This window comes from Harpia harpyja, chromosome 23 (assembly GCF_026419915.1).
Source record: "Harpia harpyja isolate bHarHar1 chromosome 23, bHarHar1 primary haplotype, whole genome shotgun sequence".
In the NCBI taxonomy this organism is placed as follows: Eukaryota; Metazoa; Chordata; class Aves; order Accipitriformes; family Accipitridae; genus Harpia; species Harpia harpyja.
Window position 1 is genome coordinate 4,118,086 of NC_068962.1, and position 19,429 is coordinate 4,137,514.

At 42.3% G+C, this 19,429-nt stretch overlaps 1 protein-coding gene across 1 annotated transcript; it reads right to left on the minus strand.

Moving 5' to 3' along the window:
- Window positions 1-1,658: 1,658 nt before the first annotated feature.
- On the minus strand, window positions 1,659-13,965 carry AMDHD1 (amidohydrolase domain containing 1). Its single transcript, XM_052774719.1, has 9 exons — window positions 13,813-13,965; window positions 12,706-12,812; window positions 11,639-11,703; window positions 10,784-11,061; window positions 6,496-6,721; window positions 5,388-5,512; window positions 2,918-3,011; window positions 2,358-2,518; window positions 1,659-1,921 (listed from the first exon to the last, which is right to left on the minus strand). Exons 1-9 carry the CDS (start codon window positions 13,947-13,949, stop codon window positions 1,807-1,809), a joined length of 1,308 nt encoding a protein of 435 aa, XP_052630679.1. The 5' UTR covers window positions 13,950-13,965; the 3' UTR covers window positions 1,659-1,806.
- Between the last annotated feature and the right edge of the window lie 5,464 nt (window positions 13,966-19,429).

The window sequence follows — 19,429 nt, forward strand, 5'->3', positions numbered from 1 at the left end:
AAATGCCTGCGCTTGTACCCTGACAGCTTTCCCCAACTATCTGCAAAAATGCTATTTATGAAGGCTGTCTTGGGCAGAATGGACTGTGCCATCGCATACTTCAGATGTTCTTCCAAGCTCTATAAAAACAAATATCCACACTTACATCTGGTGCAACATCTGTTTGCAGGAAAACGCGTCTAGTGGCAGAAATGCCATTAAATTGTTTTAAAAACTGATTTAATTGGCTAGACTGGCTCAAATAAAGCATGAACAAAGATACTCTATGGGATGGCTTACATATTTTGGATGTTAACAGATGTGCCCAAGGCTCAGGGAAATCAGAAGGCCATAATAAAGCTCATACATGTTTGTGATAGCTTTCAAATACCTGTTAATCAGAATGAGACCGTTGTCCTTCCTCAGGAGTCTGGTTCACTAAAGCACTCTGCTCTGTACCACAGGTCATGTCACCTGCTTATATCAATAATTATTTTTGGTGCTAAGTTCTTCATGCTTGTCAGGTGTATTTTTATGACTTCACCTTCAGACAGTTAAGCCCTTTTGTTTCTGCAGCCACCATCCATTTGGAAAGTTGAAGAAAAGCCTCAGTCAGTGTGTATTCAGAGACCCTCCCTTCCCCAGACCCTCTGCTTAATCATTGCAACAGCTTGAACTCTCCAGAGCTGTATTATCCTTTTATCTATATACCACATCCCCAAACGATGGTACAAGCCCCGGAAAAAAATAGTAGCTGAAAGAAAAAAGAGAGCTTTAAAAAAAACCCAGGATCTTAAGTTTTGACATTGTTCTGAGTAGGAGTTATCATACTCATACTCAACTTGTCATCAGAAGCACATTCAAACTTCCATGAACAAATATGTCTGGTGTTATTTCAGATTCAGTCTAGAATGAATGAAATCGGGTCTTTTTTGGAGCATCTGTACGACGCTGCGTGTGATCTCCTTTTAAATTTCAAGGCAATTGAAATTTTGAGAGGTTGGCTGTACTCACCAGACCTCACTGGGCTAACTGCCTCAAAGAGTAAACCGTAAGGTTTTGGCATCACTGATTTCCAACGGTAGGCCTGATTCAACTTACAGTGTACTCCAACTTTCAGCAGCCCGCTGAGTGGTGCACCTGATTGCATTTTCCTCTCCTCCTTCTCCTTGTGCCCCTACAGCCCCGAAGGAGGTGCAAGATCCTCAGCGAAGGAAGACGTTGCAGATCGGCTGATAAGCAGCACCTTGCTGGCTCCTGGCTGCTGGCTCCCACTGAGTTTCAAGGCTACAGAAACCAGGAGATTTGGTATTTTGGAGAGGTAAGATACTGTACCACGACTCTGGTTCCTGGTATCTGCTGAGTTTGAGGCTGAACATTGCCTCGGGATGCTGTGGCCTCCCAGCACTGCCAAGGGCCATTCCAAATGTGCATGCCTGAGCCCTTGGCCCTGCATCACAGGTTACTTAACATCACTCTTCCCAGTAAATCTTACCGGGATCCAAACTTCTTCATTCATTGGTGGTTTGTCTGGGTTATTTTCAAATATAATAATTTTATAGATTAAAACTGTATAGGAAACCATTTTTGGAAACTATCTTATTTGAAACGGATACAATTAGGAATTATTTTCATGCAGTGGAGAGAAGGACAACACACATGAAGATGCACCAAATGGGTAATGCTTGGTAAAGTTTATTTGAGTAAGAGGGCTGGTAAGGTGAGCAGGCAAACAATTTACCGGTAAATACAAATCTGATTTGTCTGTTGTGTTGAAATACTCCATGCTAATTTGATTATAGTAGCTTCCTAAATTACTGTCTTCTCTCAGTAACTGCTCATTGTTCCACACATCTCATTTTGATAGACGACTTTTCCTTTCACTATAACGTAGTTGATCAGTGCTTCATGTCCCCCAAACTGGTAAATCAAGTGCTCCCACCTAAAAAGACCACAAGATGTTTAAGAATATCCAGACTTGCATAAAAGCAGGTCACATACCTAGTATACCTGGCAATTATAAAAGGTTTGCTTGAACCATGGGAAAACACTGTACCATGTCTACATGTTGATCACTTGTTGCGTGAATACAGTGAGTTAATGTACAAATCAGTAGAGAATTCCTTCCACAAAATAAACAGGTATTATCTGTAGATAATTTGTAATTAGGCAAGGATTATTTGTAATATTAGCCCCAAAAGCCTTAGGCTTTATTTTCCACTGGAGTGATTAAGGAGCATGAAAGCAGTGTCCCTTTTTTCAGATGAAAATAACTTCTAAAGCATGAGGAATTCAGTAACCTCTCCACTGTCCAAACATGATGAAAAACAAAGTCCCTTATGTTCAATCACATTTCAAATGACAATGGAAGAACAAACCTTGATGAATTTATGATAATAAGATCCCCCTGCTTGCCAGCCTCTATGGAGCCATGCGTGTCCGATTTTCCCAAAGCATAAGCCGCATTAATGGTGGCAGCTACCAGTGCTTCATTCATTGACATCTTCATGTTTACACAGGCCAGATGCATCACCATAGGCTAGTAGGCAAGTTAAGTGGAAAATGGGAGTTACCAGTAACACAAATAAAGCTGTTCATGCCTGAAATCCCTAAGTACTTTCCTCCCTCCTTGTGCAACAGAAGTTGTCCTGCATAATGTAAATCTTGCCAACTCCAAAATGAGAACTCAGAAATCAGGAACTTTGAGAGCCATTTTATAAGCCTCGCAGTGCATATGAAGAATAGAACCCCTTCTGGTTTCAAGAATTTCTGGCAAAAACTGCCAACACATAAATAAGCATGAGCAGTTGTCTAAGCAGGGCATACAGCTCTCTTTGCGGATATGAAGGCTGTTTTAAGTGTGCAAGATCTATACACAAGTTGTACTAGCAAGAGATTTCATAATTTTGTGGTGTCATAAGTATTGGGAATAGCTTACCATTGAAAAACAGTATGCATTAGGATTAAAGTCACTGCCAAGAGCAACTATAACTCCTTCTTCTAACATTTTTCTAGCTTGAGGTTGCTTCAGTCTAGTGGGAAAAAGACACTTGTCAGTACAATTCACTTAGTTATTATATGATGATTTACAAGAGCAAAAGTCATCACTTGGTTTGGCTACATTCATGCATTCAGTTACACTAATCCTTTTTGGAGACGAAAGCCCAAATTCTCCCCTTGGCTCCCTACCTATCAACCTACGGACAGCATAAATGGGAAGTGTGATCCACCGCTTTTGCAGTAACAGCATGTGGCAGCAGCCAGTATCAAGCCTCAGGCTCCAGGCCACTGAAATTCTGGTATTTACCCAGACCTCAGCCACTTAAGGATTTACAAGGTGAAAATCTTCATTTCTCAAAAAAGTGATTTTCTGGTCCTTATAGCTTCAAAGACAGGCTCCCAAATATGAGCAGTGGCACAAGCAATGCAATAGTCCCTTCCTGATTCTGTTGGCAATTCGAAATAGTAAGTTGAGGCCGTGAATTTAATTTTTATATATTAGAGGATTTTCTCACTTAGCGATGTTAATGCAAAAAATATCTTCAATAACTTCAATATATGGAATAGCCATTTCAGAATTGTTCAGCCATTGGATTGATCTGGGTAGGTGTTTGCAAGGGTGGGCACTAGGAAATATACTCTCTAAGAAGTTTTAGCCATAGTTGCTATAAGGCCAATAGCGCCAAATATCGTGTCCAAAAATAAACCAGTGTAACAATAGAAATGAAACATTAGAGCAACTGCTGCTCAAAAAGTAGTCTTAAAAGCACTGCAGTTAACAGAAAAGAACAATAAATGAGATCTCAGTGAAGTGCTTACATTTGATATAAGACAATCCTCTCCCTATAGAAGCCTCTCAGCAGATTTATGAGAAAATACCACCTGTTCGTGCACAACACAATGCTCCAGGAGTTAACTGTGTTTAAAAAGATTTGTCTGAAGAGCCGTTCCCCATCCTCGCTTGTCTTTCCAGCCTCTGCATCCCCTGCTGTGCTCTGCTGCCAGACTCCTTATAGTACTGCAGGCAGTGCTCAGCCAGGGCCAAAATGAGAGTGTTCTTACCATTAAGCAACTCTCCAGCCCAGCTCTGGTCATCATGTGAAGCCCTGGCCACTACTGCTTTTCTTAAAACCAGGGGATAGCGTAGGGGCAGGACATCCCGAGGTCCGAGCTCTCGTAAGTGGTATGGAAGGAGCTGAGGGAGGCCAGCACAGGAGGTACCACATCACCTCATAGGAACTTCTCATACATTGCGCAGCTTCCAGCCCTCTAATACTCTTTTATCCAGTATCTCATTCATGGCTTCTTCATTTTTAGACTGGGAGGCCTGTGTTCAGTAAACAGTGCACTGGACACTGCAACAAATAAGGCTGCATTTTCTATGGCTCGTTATTATCCCCGTCTTAGGCTTATCCTGAGTTTATAAACTTTCCACCCCAGAGTCTCTGGAGGAATACGTGAGTTACAGCCGCAGCCTTCTGCAGAGGTGGCTGCATCTCTGTTCTTTCCTTTACCTCCCTGCCTGGGATCAGTTTGCTGGACCACACGTCCTCCCCGAGATCTGTATTTTGGCAGTGCATGTAGTTGCAATCAGCCAGTGGTTCAAAAGCACGGGTGCAGGACACAAACAGCTAACCACAAATAGAAACGCAAGCACGGACACAGAAGTGTGCACAGGTGGTGATGGCACAAGCCTCGATGCCTCCGAAAGCAGGCTGTTGAAAATAAACCAAAATCAGCTCAAGGATCTTCTCTTCACAGGAGGGAAGGTATTAGTGGGTCATGGTCCTCATCATCTAATTAATTGGCTTATTTTTGGCATTAGGGATAAGCAGGTGAGCCATCTATGCTTATCTGTAATACCTGCATATGGAAAATAGTGTTCTTAAGGAGATTCTGCTCAGTGTTGCCTAGGTAAAATCAGATGAGATTTTTAAAATGTTATCTACAGTCTTTCAGCTCTTTTGATAACCAAAGGATTCATTTGCCAGCAAAACCTTCTGCAAGAGAGCAAATACATATATTGCAGATATAATTTGCCTGAAAAGAAGCCAACTCAGTTTTCAAAGTCTAAATGGATTAAAGAAAACCAGTCCAGTTTTCTTCTTAAATGAATGCCTGATTATTACCTTAGCCTGTCATAAGGATTAAATTCCAGTGTTGACTGAACCACTCCAAATCTACTGTGAGACTTCTCAGAAGTAGGCTATCGCCTCATTTTTGAGGATTGCCACCAGAAACAAGACATAACAAGGCTCATTCAGCTCTTTGTATTTGTGATTGTCTTCACTGATCCAGCCTGATCCTTAAGGCATAGATACAAGCTTACGCTTTTACATTAAAAGACCCTAAAACCACAAACATGGGTTTGCTGTTACAAAAGTTTTCCTCCAATCTAGTGGCCTTACCTTAGCATGTAGGCAGTTGTTGGTAAAAGGACAGCGGCGCACTTAGCTCTTGCCATCGCCATGATACCTTCATCACTAACTTCTTCCAGGTGGCTGATAGCCCGGGCTCCTAGTTCAGCTCCAAGCTAAGCAGATTTTCAAGAAAATTACTCACCGTTCTCAATTAATTCAGTGAAGCAATATTGTTTGCAAATGCCTGGAGGAGACAATTCACTACTAATGTAAAATTTACTAAAAGAAAAATCATAAAGAAAGCTTGAAAGAGCAAACAGAATACAGAGACAAAATATTTGCTAATTTACTGCAGGAAAAGTTGATCACAAAAAGGTATTAACCATCCACCGAGTGGAAGCGTACCTTCAGTGTGCTTTTAACAGACTAAGACGCAAACTATGCGACAGCTATGGATAAAACCATTATCAACTCCTGTTCACAAAGTATCCGGCAGAAAATGGTTGACAAAACTGACACTGGTTGCAGAACTAGTAGTGCAACTGCTGCCTTCAATGGCGAAGCGCCAAAAAGGCTCTTATGATCAACCAAGTTTTGGGGGGGGGGGGGGGGGGTCGTGTTGGTTTTTTTTAAATACAGCAGAGAATAACTTGAGCAGACTCCACAGGAAGGAAGCAATGTTTAAATGATGGTGAAATGTGGTCTCAGAGTGACTCTCTTTATCAAGATATTTGGGAGCCTGTTCTTGACTAAACCATCCCTCTGAGTGTGCTCACATCACATCTGACTCCTTGCTGCTAACAGGACATTCAAGGAAAAAAGATTTTTCAAGTTGCATAGAAACCATGTTTTTGTCATTCTTGGGTTCACAGATATCCACCTTCCCCATCTGTATCCCATGTGGAAGATAAGCAAAGTCAATGTTTGATTAGGCAGTGCTTGTTAGTCCCAGAGGTCAAGGCTTCCTCCCATGTCCTTAACTCCAAAGCTGCACAAGGGCTGCGCTTTCTATCGTCTGATAGAAACAGGTGTCTATGAATGGTCTATTTTATAAAGCCTTAGAAAAGAAAACTCGGTTTTGAAAACTGCAATTCTTTTACAGATTCAGCTCTCGCAAGAGCAAAAATGGCTTAACTGAATGTTAAGAAAGACGTACCTCAGCGGATTTCATAGGATGCAGTTCATCACCATGAAAGTTAATCTGTAACCCTATATCTTTTCCAGCTTGAAGAATTCTCCTAGTAGACTCCAGATCAAAGACTCCCTTCTCACAGAACACATCTATATTGTTAACATGTATTTCACCACTTAGTTGGAGTTCTTTCAGTTTAGGGAGATGGTTATTGATAATGTCATCTGTAGCTTCAGTAGCAGTTTTCCCTCTAATGAAAAGAAAATGTTATGGAGCTGTAAGCATAACATCCGTGAAGTCTGGCAAACATTCAAATCATACATGCAATTACTAGGTTATTTAGAAAATGATGCAAATACAAATAACTCAAAAAACCTTCAGATTAAAAAATTTAAAACTACTGTAATTCATGTACTCTCAAACAAGAGTTACTTTCCACTCAAAGAATATTAGATTGTATTACTATATGTATTTTTATAAGGTTGGTGTTGTGGATGCTAACCAAGATACGGGATATTTTAAGACGAATTCTTCTGCTTTCCTATTCATATATTCTGACCTCCTTATACCTTATCCTAAAACACAACTATTCAAAATATGTAAATGATTATTTAAATATGTTGAATGGTTTTAATGCAATATTTTTATGCAAGTATCAAAGCTCAAAGGGGATGTGAAGCACAAATCATTATTTTAAATTTGCCTCTCCTCCTTTTATATCATTCAGAGTGACAGCTAGAAAACTGTTTCTAAATCAGAGGGGCCTCCCGAGGTTCACTTTACGAAAGTCAGAACCATTTATGAACTCCCCATTACACAAAGATAACCCAGGAGAGATCAATAAATGCCTTTGAAAGAGTGAATAATCCCAAAATATGCAGTTGAGTTAGTATTTTGCAATTTCAAGATCTAAAGATAAGTGACGTACTGCAGCTAAACGTCTGTGACATCTCAATCCTCATTTCAGGCACTGTAAGGCATGCACGGGCCGGCGTTATACGAGTGCCACGGGTGGGTGAGTTGGGAGCTTTACTGTGGCAGCAAATTCAAGAAGCCAAATTCTGCTCTGATTTACAGACAGGTTGTGCAGTTATAAAGCAGCGCAGAACCCGGCTTATGGCCCTTCTTTGGTTCACCTCTCGCTGAAGGGTGGGGTTGCTCAGGCTTTTACTATGCCAAGCCTTCTCCTTTTTCTTCTCTTACTCAGCAGCCTTTGCAGGAATTTGGACTGAAAGATTAGGACCAGAGCCAAGACAAAACAGAGGGAAACACAAGTCTTTGTTTCAATTTTGGGGGGACATAATGCCCAAGAGTGCAAAACTGCCGTTGTTTTAATGTAAGAGACTTCTGCTCAGGAAATCACTTTGAAAATTCTTCCTAAAGATGAAAAGGGCCCGGTGAATCCTTGCCAATCAAAAAAAAAAAAAAACCAACTTAGAATCACACATCCCCAAAATCATTAATTTGATTCAGAATGATGACTAGAGGGATAAGAGATCAGTTATTTCTTTGCCTCCCTGCTGTGAGCTTTTTAGGTTCAATTCCTAAAGAACTGGAGATACTCCGAGTCTGGAAGTTCCAAGGCTGGAAACATTTTTTAAAAGCAATGGGTGGGAACAAGGATCTCTATAAACAGAGCAACCTTATTTTTCTCTAGGATGGCTCAGACTAAAGCAGCCTGCACTGTTTGGCACATACTTCAGTAAGTACTGAGTATTACCAATGCACTGTATCATAATCCCACAGAATAATTGTGTTTGTAAGGACCTCTGGAGCTCATCTCATCCTAGCCCTGGTGCAGAGCAGGGTCAATGTGAATCATGTGTCAATGGTGCCTTCTGGAAGCAGAAAATCAGACTGAATTACTGTATACCTAGAATCATGAACAGATACACGAAACAAGTTCTCAACATCTGCCCAAAGCTAATTTCCAGGTGGGAAAAAAGAATAACCAGTGCTGGCAAGTCTGGAGGTAGGCTCCTCTTAAGACTCCACATATGGAAGCTTTACAAGACATGCTACATATTGCAAGACTTGGCAACATGGAAGAGTTGACACCTTTATTGATTAAATGAACTTTCTGGTGATGCTTCTGCTCTAAGAGGTCAGACTTGCAATAGTAAATTAAGCCAAGTGTAAGAAGCAAGCAAATGGCTTAGCAAGAACTTCACAAAGCTCCTCGGGAGCAGCCACGTGGGGATCTAAGCAGCATTTTCCATGAGCAAGCATAACATTGCTTTCTTGTTTCACATTAAGTAGAATGATTTTAAATTGATTCAATGTTAGCAGATTGGTGGTAACAAATTTGCACGACTATGATCATTCCAAAACCATCAGAAGATTATTAGATTTTTAATGGCTATCTAGTCAAGAGTTGCCATTAAGTACCTACAACAAAAAAGTGCATTACATTTTTAGACCTACATAAATCGAGAAGATTTAAATAAAAATAGTTAAATCGATCTTACTCTTTGTTTGTATGATTTATGCATAACTGAACTACAGGGAAGTTTTATGGAACATAATGCTGAAAGAAAACTGGCATGAGCTTAAGTGACTTGGAAGATGTCTGTTTAACAGCTTCTAGAATCCACCAAATCATCATCGCATTTGCATAAATAATATCAAAGAGCAATTCCCAGTCCCAAGCCTGCGGACAACATGTTCCCCTTGCGATCCTCCACCGTTACTGAAGCTGCAGGAAATTCAGAGTTTAAAATTGGAGCTCAACAAAGCGGGATGCTTCCCTCAGCACGTTACTGGCCCAGATGTTCAGGAGCCAGCCAAAGGCTCTGAACATCAGGCCTTGGATCAGGGAAGAAATGCAGAATTCCTCCTGGTCAAAATAAAAACCTGAGGCAGAGACTAAGTTTGAAGGGTAGCAAAAAATTCAAGCAAAATATTCTAGACATGAACATCTGAATGAAGAGAGAAGAGGATTTAGGAAGAGCCAAACTGGAAAATACAGATAATTCAGTATTCCCTTCAGGAAACTTCCTCAAATCCCCAACTACCTTTTCTCCTTATTTAAAACACAATATCCTCACTACCTGTATTTTGTTACGGTTAACATGCATCAGTGGGGACAGAACTGTGCAGATAGTGAGACAGTATACCTGTCTTTCCAACACATAAGATTCGATATATTTGTAAAAATACTGGAAATTATTTCATTGGTTTACAGAAATGCTTGAAATATTTTAGTGGGAAAGACTATCAGGTTTTGACTGAAATCCTCCCAAGGCTTTTTAGGGGAAGAGGGAAGGAAGGGCTAAGAAACATGTATAGTTTGGCATAAAACTTCCAATTATATTTTACAGTTAAGTCCTCCAAACTTTAGTATAATTACTTGAAAGAAATATTTGGTGTTTTCATCAGATTTTAGTTACTTTTTTCTTAACCATCTTCCAGTTACTGAAGATGATCCAGGATTCTTTTTGAGTAAGTACATTAACAAAAGATAATTTCCCACCCTGCTCCAAATACAGGGTAATTAGATTGCAAATAAATGTATTCAGGTCATGTTTTTTTGAATGTTGGAAAAGGTAGATTTTTTTTTTCTTTTTTTTTTTTTTTTTAATGAACATCCCTTAAAGTTTGCCAAAGTATCCCCATGATGCTAGGCCTGCCTCCATCTTACACGCCTTGTTTTGCAGCAGCCTACTGCTTAGTCTTGTCAAAACATATGTTTCACATACACCCACCTAGCTAAAACTCCTCATTAATTCTTTCATACAATGAAATCTAGTAACTTTAAAATGTTATTTTCATCATAGAGAAAAAAATGTCAAAGTGAGAAAGGCTGGCTTGTTGTGGTATGTCTACTAGAGCTATCAGAACAGTTGTGATTAAGCACCTTTACTTTAATCTTCTACTCATACCTATAAGATGGATGCAGTTCTTCATTGCATGGAAGCATAATCAAGCTTTGTTTACTGAGGTATATGAGGATTAAATACAGTATTTTTAAAAGCTCATGGCAGAGACTAAGCTTGAAGGGTAGCAGCAAACCCAAGCAGAAGAACTTTCTGTAGAGGAAACCCTGTAATCTGCATTATGTTCAGTGTGAGCATCAGCTGGAGGCGGGGATTCTGTACTAAGCTTATGTTGGTATTCAATAGCCATTAAATAGTGCTTCCCCATCTTCCTTCAAATTAAAATTTAGGAAGGCCTTCTGTAAATACAGGCTATTGTTTCAAATATGTTATATTTTAGGAGGGCTGGGCGGAAGAAACCTTTCTGAAAACAGCAGCCAATTTTCAATACAAAGCAGTAATACTTAACAAGGGCAAGAAAAACCAAGTCATATTACTTCGGCACAGAATGAGCTCCACAGTACGTTGAAGAAATGCCAATATCCATGGATTGCTTAGCGCGTTCGATCACCCTGAGCATTTTAAGCTCTGTTTCTAAGTTTAAGCCATATCCACTCTTGCACTCAACCAACGTAGATCCCACTCTGCGCATGCGTTCGAGTCGGTGTTTGAAAGTATTGAACAGCTCTTCTTCTGTGGCCTTCCGAGTGTGTTCCACAGTAAAATGTATTCCTCCCCCAGCCTGGTGGATCTCCATATAGGACGCACCTGCCAGCTTGGGGAAAAAAAGAAAACAAAAACCAACCCCGCCATACAATTAGCTATTAAATGTGCATTTTCTGTCCAAGGGATTCTGGAAAGCGCCTTGAGGTCTCTTTGCAGTGAGAGAAAAAAGGACGGGAGGAAAAAATCCCCATTAATTCTTCCTCCCTCCCCCTCCTCTTCTCTCTCCCCTCCACTGAAGTGAAGAAATTATATAAGAAGCAACATAAAGAGAATTATTCTGAAGATTTGCTTCCCCCTGAGCTCAGGAGGAAAACCTATCTCTAGCTCAAAAATTCATTTATATGGAAAAAGAGAAAGAAAAATCCAAGATTTAGGTGGTAATAGAAGGCAGCACTCCTGTATTGCCTCAATTAATGCAAAAATGTGTCAAGGCTGGCTGCAAAGGCTGCAGTTACGCACCTCTCTCAGCCTACCAGTATTCAAAAATCATCCCTCCCTCCTTCCTCAGTTAGATTATCTGACAGAAATTATATATTTTTCTACAGATGAAAAATGGGAGTCACTAGAAATTAGAAGTAGTTATGCATAAAAAAGAGGAAGAAAAATCCAGCTCTGTATGTCATTACCTTCATTGCAAACTCATGTACCCTATCACCAGCCCACACTGGGTGTGTATGTGCATCTACCAGGCCTAAAGAAAACAAAGTAAACATACACTGGAGTTACTTCACTGTGTAAAAGAAAAGGTTATGAACATGCAAGCAGATTAAATGGACAGCAGAAGCTCCCCTATAAAGTCTCTATTGGTCAGAGAAAAAGAAAAATCCAACCAGCCACAAATCTAGGATTTTCTTCAAAGGCTATTAATTTTCTTTCAATTTTTTTAGGTGTGACACCTTATGCAAAATGTCTCTAGGTAAATGCATCAGTTGCTGAGTTTTTCATGTTTTGATGACGTTTTCAAACCGTGGAAGAAATCATAAATGACAAACTTTGAAAGAGTTCATTAGGCTGCAAGTCTGTGTTCTTTAAAAAAGGCAAACTGCTTAGGCTGGGCTTAGTATGCTAGCACTTACTCTAGCAATAGTCCATTTACTCCAGCAGGAGCTTTTTCTGCACGCTGTGAAACCAACACTACTGAATGCCCAAGGCCATTGCAAACAAAACAGAGGTCTAACAGCTCGTGTGCTAACACCACTTGCAAAGTTTAACATGCAATAGGCTTGCCCGGCTTTATTTTTTTGTCAGGTAAAGTTGCAGAGTATGTGACTTAAAATCCTGCGCTGCCCTTTCGCCTCCAGCCGGCTGCGGGCAGGACGGAGAGACTGAGCTCCGCGCTGAACAGCTGATGGGTGGAAATGCTACAGAAAATAGAGGTGAATCTGAAAAGTCACTCGGCGGGCCAGCTATGTTACCGTTGTGATCTATGAAACAGAGGAGCAGATGTAAGACGAACCGAGAGGAGGCAGAGCTCCACCATGAAGCCCCAAAAACCATCCCGAGTGCTGCAATTTTCTCCTTGCAGCACTCCCCATGAGGAAGCTACGATACTCTGCCCCTCAACACAAGACATTGTCAAACCAGTACTGAATACAGAGGAAAAAGGACGGGGGGATGTTTAATACACATTTACTTTGTCTCTAAGCACTTGCTGCCATTTGGCATTGTATCATTATGAAAAAAACACACCTACCTGGTAACACACACTTCCCGGAGCAGTCAATTACTTTTTCAAACGTTGCTCCTGAAAACTGATTGCGAATAACATCTGCCTGGCCCACGGCTTTGATACAACCATCTCTGCAAACAACAGACAACGAACAGAGGCAGCGTGAGCCCGTTGAGAAGTGAAGCGTTCGCTGACAGAGCTCCTGGAGCACCGGCTCCCCGAACGCAGGAGTAGGGACCGTCAGCAGGACCAAAGATGCACACGGGAGGGGGTTAGCTGATCTGACAGCCGCACAGAAAACAGTGGGGTAATGCCGTGCGTTTCAAGTTGTTTGCCGTAACACTCGTCACGTCCTCTGCTTAGGGCCCTCGGGATGATACCATGGTACTCTTCTAACTTCTGCTACACAACATTATTTTTCTCTGGTGGATCAGCAAAGGTACAGCATCCCTCCAACACATATCTGCAGGGCACTCTTCCCCTCACAGAAATCAAGCTGTCATCACCAGCCTCCGCTGCCTGGACCTGAATTATACCCTTGGAAGCCATAGGGATAAATCTCTTCGGGGCTCATCTTCCATTGAACAGCAATTTTCTCCCGGTGGAGCTCGAGGATGGTGCCGGGAACCCTACACGGCGCTGGAGCCACGCACGGACCTCAACCAGAGGAGCTTCCCGGGGCGCAGGCAGCATCGCTGCCCTTTAAGCCTTGTCTTTCTCCGGCTCTTTGCCAGCCACTGGAATAGTCACCGGGAGTCGTCACGGGTACCTCACCGAAGGTACCTCTGTGCTACAGAGTTTTTAAGCAGCGAATAGCAGTTAGAGCATTTAGAAATGGGAGAGGCGTAATTATATACATTCATTATTGACGACCATTTCATTAATCGCACAAATTACTCCTAGGATTGCTCTTAGTTCACGTCGGTTCCCCTAGAAACACAGCAGAGGCAAAAGGCGGCAGCGGTGGTGCTCAGCGCCAGGCTGGAATTTCTCTCCGCGAGGCTGGAAGCCCGACCGCGGCACGATAAAGGCCGTCACCAAGGTACGGGCTGAAATAATCACGACGACGGAGGCCCGTTTCGACGCCGGCAGCCACCCCCCCACCCGCGGCCCCCGTCCCCCCTCACTCACAGCCCCACCACCACGCTGGCGTCCCGCAGCACGGGCAGACCGGCGGCACCCTCCCGCAGCAGATACTCCTCGCCCCGGCCGCAGACCAGCACCAGTTGCTGGGCGTTCTCCAGTAGGAGCCGGTGCCGGCCCGCCATGGCAGAGGGCAGCGCGGCAAATGGCGGCGAAGGGGGGGGGCAGCCACCGTTGGGTTCAAAGTCCCCCGCTCCGGGGGCGGGAGATGGCGGCGGGAGGCCAGGCCTGACGTTGACCCCAGTCCCAACCCCGATCCTGCGCGGGGCTGGTCTTTGCTCAGCCACTTGCCAACGGAGGGTGAAGACACGAGGGGTGGGGGGCGAAACCGGGGTCGGGGCGGACGGTTCCCGCGGGGAAGGGGTGAGGATGGTCACGGCCACCCGCCTCACCCGTGCCGCGTTCGGCGCGTGGGGGAAATTTGGGCTGAAAAAGCCACAGGGCTTTAAGGGCGCCGTTCCTGATGCGGTGCGGGGCGACGTGACAGCATCCGTACACGGCGCCGGTTTATGATAAACTTCAAAGCACCGGTTTTGCCGGGTGGGGATTCCCAGAGCCCTCTGTCCACACCGCACTGCCTGGAGATTTCCCTTTAGCCAAGAAAACAGCAGCTTCTGAACTGGGAGCATTTGTCTGCTCACCTCCCTGCTCCCCAGCATCCATCACCTCGCCGGTGTCCATCACCTCGCCAGCATCCACCAGCCCCTCAGGGACCGTAACACCTCTCACCGCACCAGATATTCAGGCAGACCTTAATTTATCCAGGCAGATATTTATCCAAGTCCACGATCGAAAGGTTTGTGCAATTCTGCTGCCCCCTACAGAATTAAGGAAGGAAGAATCAGGGAGCAAATATTTACTCTCAACATGGATTTTTGGTTTTCTTCTCTCTTCAAACATTCATAGCGTGCATAGGGCTCCAGTAATTCCCAGCCGGAAAATGGAGTGTCTTTCTAAATAAGTGGTCTCTCAAACACTTTTCTGGTGGTGGGAATCTTCTTTAGACACCTTCTTTTCTTTTGGAAAGTGGATCGATTTAAAATTCTTGTAACACACCTGTGTGCATATACATATTCCTGTACAGCAGAAACGGATAAGGTAGCTCTTTGAATGAGCCTTTCTGCTCAAGTCTCGTTTGCAAATCAGGCGAGGTATACAGCTAAAACGCAGTATTTTGCACTTAATAACAAACCTGAAAAGTGAGTAAAACCATGATAGCGTCAGGTGTTATCTTGTGACACCGCTCCACTGGCTCAATACTGCATCACGCCATAATCTTCATCTTCCTCCTAAACATTCTCTCTCACTTGGCACGCAGAAGATTGACAGAAGAGGTAATAAGTGGTGCTTTACTGCTTCCAGGAGTTCCTGCTGCTGACTTTGGCTTTCCCTGGCAGTATTGCAGCATGTTTGAAAGCAGAAATTAAAGAGGAACCTTGCAACAGCGTGATAGCAAGGGCAGAAGGACACTCCATGGTGGGGGGGATGCTTAACCAGCAGTGGTGGGGTGAGAGCCGGTGTGTCAGGAACGAAACGCAGCACGCCGTGGTGGAGCCTGGCACTCGCCGGAGCAGTCCTGCCAGTAAAAGCAGCGGGGAGAAGATGATTTAGCTGGAGCAGGAGGGAGCATCCCCCACCCGCATGCAGCTTGTTTCTCTGTGTGAGAGGGGATGGCAGGCAAATAAAGAGGTCTAGAGCAAACAGCTTCGCTGTAGCGCTGTGTTACAGCAGGGTAAGTGCTGCAAAGTCATCTTCCTCGTATTCAGTAATATTTTAGGGTGTATGTGTTCAATGAGCAGTTCTTTCTGCCCTTGAGAGGACCACCAGTGAATGTTAAAGTCCCCCCTGTATTTGCACATCCCCACGTTTGATTGCCTGCCTGGCCATCGGGTGCTTCTGTGAGCAAGGGCTGGAAGTCAAACAGAAACTGGCCTGAATGCTTCTTACGTTTATGTTTCTCACATCTACGCATTTTTTGCCTTTTGTCTCTTTCAGCAATTCCAGAAAGAATTTCAAAGAGCAAAGGTAATACTGCAGCTCTCTTTCTGGTGATCCAATCTCAGATTCCAGCCACTCGTAACATTAGTTTTGGTAAAAGGGGGGAAAAAAAGGAAAGATCAATTCTGTGTAAAGCTTTACACCTGCGAGAACTGTGTCGTTACACTCTTAAGGATAAAATTCAGTTCGGTGCACTAGGTTTTTTCCAAGAACCAACGGCAGATCCTGATTTAAATCCTCAGAATAGGTGAAGATTTTGTGCTTAGTAAGACAGGAGTGTATTTCATTCCCAGACTTATATTCTGCTTGCAGAAAACTTACAGCTGTGCTTGTGTAGTTGTATATGCCCTGGTTCTTTTCCTGTGAAGATTTTTCTCTGTAACAGATCAGCCTGTGAAGCAAAAGGTCAATCCACTGCAAAGTCAGTGGTTGCTGACATGCTGTGCCTGATGTATTTTTAAGAATACTGCCCAGAAAGGTAAATGCAGGAGCGGTTTCTAGGTTGCATCCTCAGGGAAGTCTTGACTTCTTTGATACAAAAAGTACAGATTGTAAACATTGGGCTGTATTTTAAAAATGTTGGCAGAATTCATTGGATGTAAACAGAGGAATGTAGGGTGCTGCAGGAACCCTGCCTAAATTCCTTAAACTTTGAGACTTTAAATCACAACCTTAATGTTCCAGTGAAAGTGCTTTTTGAAAAGAATTTTAAAATGTAGTATCTTCAATAGTGTCTGCTAATAATTTATTTTTCTGCAAAATGTTATAGGTGTTGATAAAAGCAAACAAAAGAAGATAACTCCTTTCACAGTAAAAGATGGAAAGCCAGTTCTTTACAGAGCTGGTGGGTCTTTGCCTGCTGAGAAGGTGTGTGTTCCTAAAACAGCTTGAGGATAATATCCTATGCTCACTTTACTTCTGTTATCACTGGGTATTTTAAGTTCCTTGAGTTTGTCGGTTTAGGTTGGAAAATAACTCATTTCACCAAAAAATTAAACAAAGTAAGGTAGCAGAAAGAATAGAGAGAAAAAAAACCCAAAACAGTAAAAGTAGAGATAAGAAAAAAAATCAATTGAATATCGGGTTATTGATTTAAGAGATTTCATCTCTTCTTGCTAGTGCTTTATGTGAGTGTATGATACGGTTATTCGTCAAGAAACGCCTTTTCAAATACACCGTCAGAGTTACTTTAGAATGTCTATTCTTGTAAACAACATGTAATTAAATACAGAAGGCCCAAGGTTGGATATGAGTCTTAGTCCAAATATTGGCTAAATTTTCCTTAAATTTGTACGTTAGGTTTTTTCATCTGCTAAATAGTCCTTTACAATAATACAGATAACATGATGAAGTATCCTGAAGGAGACATTGTGCATGCCTTAAGAAAAGTTAATTGCTAGTGGAATTTACTGAACGCTATTTCCCTGTTTACAAAAGCAGCAGAGGTTACTAGACCCTCAGGATCAAACACAGAAATTGCATCACACGGATGAGACTGACTTTGAAACGTGGAATTGAGCCAGACTAAATTGCAGATTTGTTAGGTACTCTTGGCTCCCCTCATATCAGATTGAGTTCTACATCAGAGTTACAAATATTTTTTGCATAGCTTTGCAGAAGTAAAACTGAAGTAATTCTGCATTTTTTTTTTCCTATTCCGAAAAACTTTGCAGCTCTCAAACCATGGAAACACTGCATTTGCTCAGATGAGGTTTCTGAATCCTCCCTCTGTTCCCAGGTTCCGTCTTAATAATTTCTTTCGCAAATTCCATAACCCCCGGTGACGGGGGGGACCTTTTGGGGGAACACCGCAGTCTGCCCCGGGGTGTGGACACATATTTAGCTAACGGTCGCAAGGGCATTCCAGATGCCTTTAGAAGACCTTGAACAGAATAAACAAGAAGACAAAAAAAGAAAGATGCCAATTAGAAGAACACAGGTGCACATTCCAAGATAAAGGGAACTTGGCACAAAGAACCGCAATTCGGCAGTTTATCTTGACCAATTAGACTGAGACAAGTTTCGCGTGTTTTAGTTAATATAACCAATTGTGTCCTATGTTTATGCGGGTGTACAGTGTTAGTATAACCAATTATATCTTATGTTTATGTGCGTGTACAGCGTTGATATAACCAATCATATTTTATGCTTGTGCACGTGTACAGTGACTTTGCAGAATATGTGAGTATAAGTATGTGTGTGTTTTAGCAATAAAGGGTCGTCTGCTGTCTGCTTTCAAGATTACAGGCGTCCGTCTACTTCAATCTCCTCACCGGGGGACCTAATTCGGCAGGAGTGGTTCTCTCCGAGCGTAGTGTCACCTTTCCAACCTGTGCGCCTTGCTTTCCTTTTGACAAAAACTGCAGTTCAGATAAAACGGAGAGCTTGTGTGCACCCGTGTCCTGTCGGGAGTGAGGACGTGGACACATCCAGACCTAGGAACTGGTACCACTCCAGCATCTGGCCTTACGGCCAAAGCTCGTCATTCTTTGCAGTCAGTGATCTGCGCAAGACAGAGTTCGCAGCATTTTGTCTCTTAGCAACGATAAGAATTTAGGGTCTTCTCAGCTAGGTTGCGTACTCTTTTTTGGCTGCTCCTAGGAATGGGAAGGTTTCCAAGTCAAAAATAAACAGCAAACAACCTGTACGTAAATGAGTGACACAAAAAATAAGCTCAAAACCACATGCATTGTGTGTTTCGAGTCTTGCTACATGTCTTTCTAGGCTTTTTTTGACTTTGTAACTCCTTACCGTATTTAGTAAGTAGTTTTGCAGGGTATAATCTTTTGCTGATGGAGTGTACTACTACTTTGGCTCCGATTTCTTTTATCCCATAAACTATTTGAACAACTTAAACACATGAAGGCATTTTATTTTTTAGTTACTTTATATACCTTATATTTCAAAAGTAAAAACACAAGCCCTTTTATTTATATCTTTAATACATACATAATGTAAGTGAATGGTTGCAATTCTTCTGACTTTTGGACTTGCTCCAGAAGAAAGGAAAAAATCTGTTGGTATCCATGTTGCTACCTCTGCACCAACCAAGGACCAGCTCCAATTACACTGATGTATTCAGAGTACCTTACCTTCATCTGCATTGCAATTCTTTTCACACCAATTAGGACCAAAATCTTAATTAAGCACATGTGTAAGTCTTTGTCTAACTTCACCTGCACGGGTTCTCCCATAGAAATGAATAGAACACGTTGTGGTAGCAAAGCTAAACAAACAAACACATGCATCCATCTTCACAGTGTGTCGGCGTAAGAACTAAGATTAGTTATGAAGTTGTCCGGCAAGGTATTATTTAGTCACTGTGTTTGATGCCTGGTGCTATGCAAAAATAAAAGCATCTTTCTGAGTCTGAAGTCTAATGAATGTACCTGTCAAAAAAGCCTTTTTGCTTTTGCAAAATATAAGTCCACTTGTCTCTCCTATTATTCATCTTAGCCTAGATTTTTGTAGAATTTTGACTTTTTCATCTAGATACAGGTTTTAAGGCCAAGGTCTTTATTTAGAGCACTGCCCCTCCACAGAAAGCTACTGATTTTACTGGGCCTTTTAGAAACACAGCAGTCCGCAGAGATTTGTTTCTTTCCAC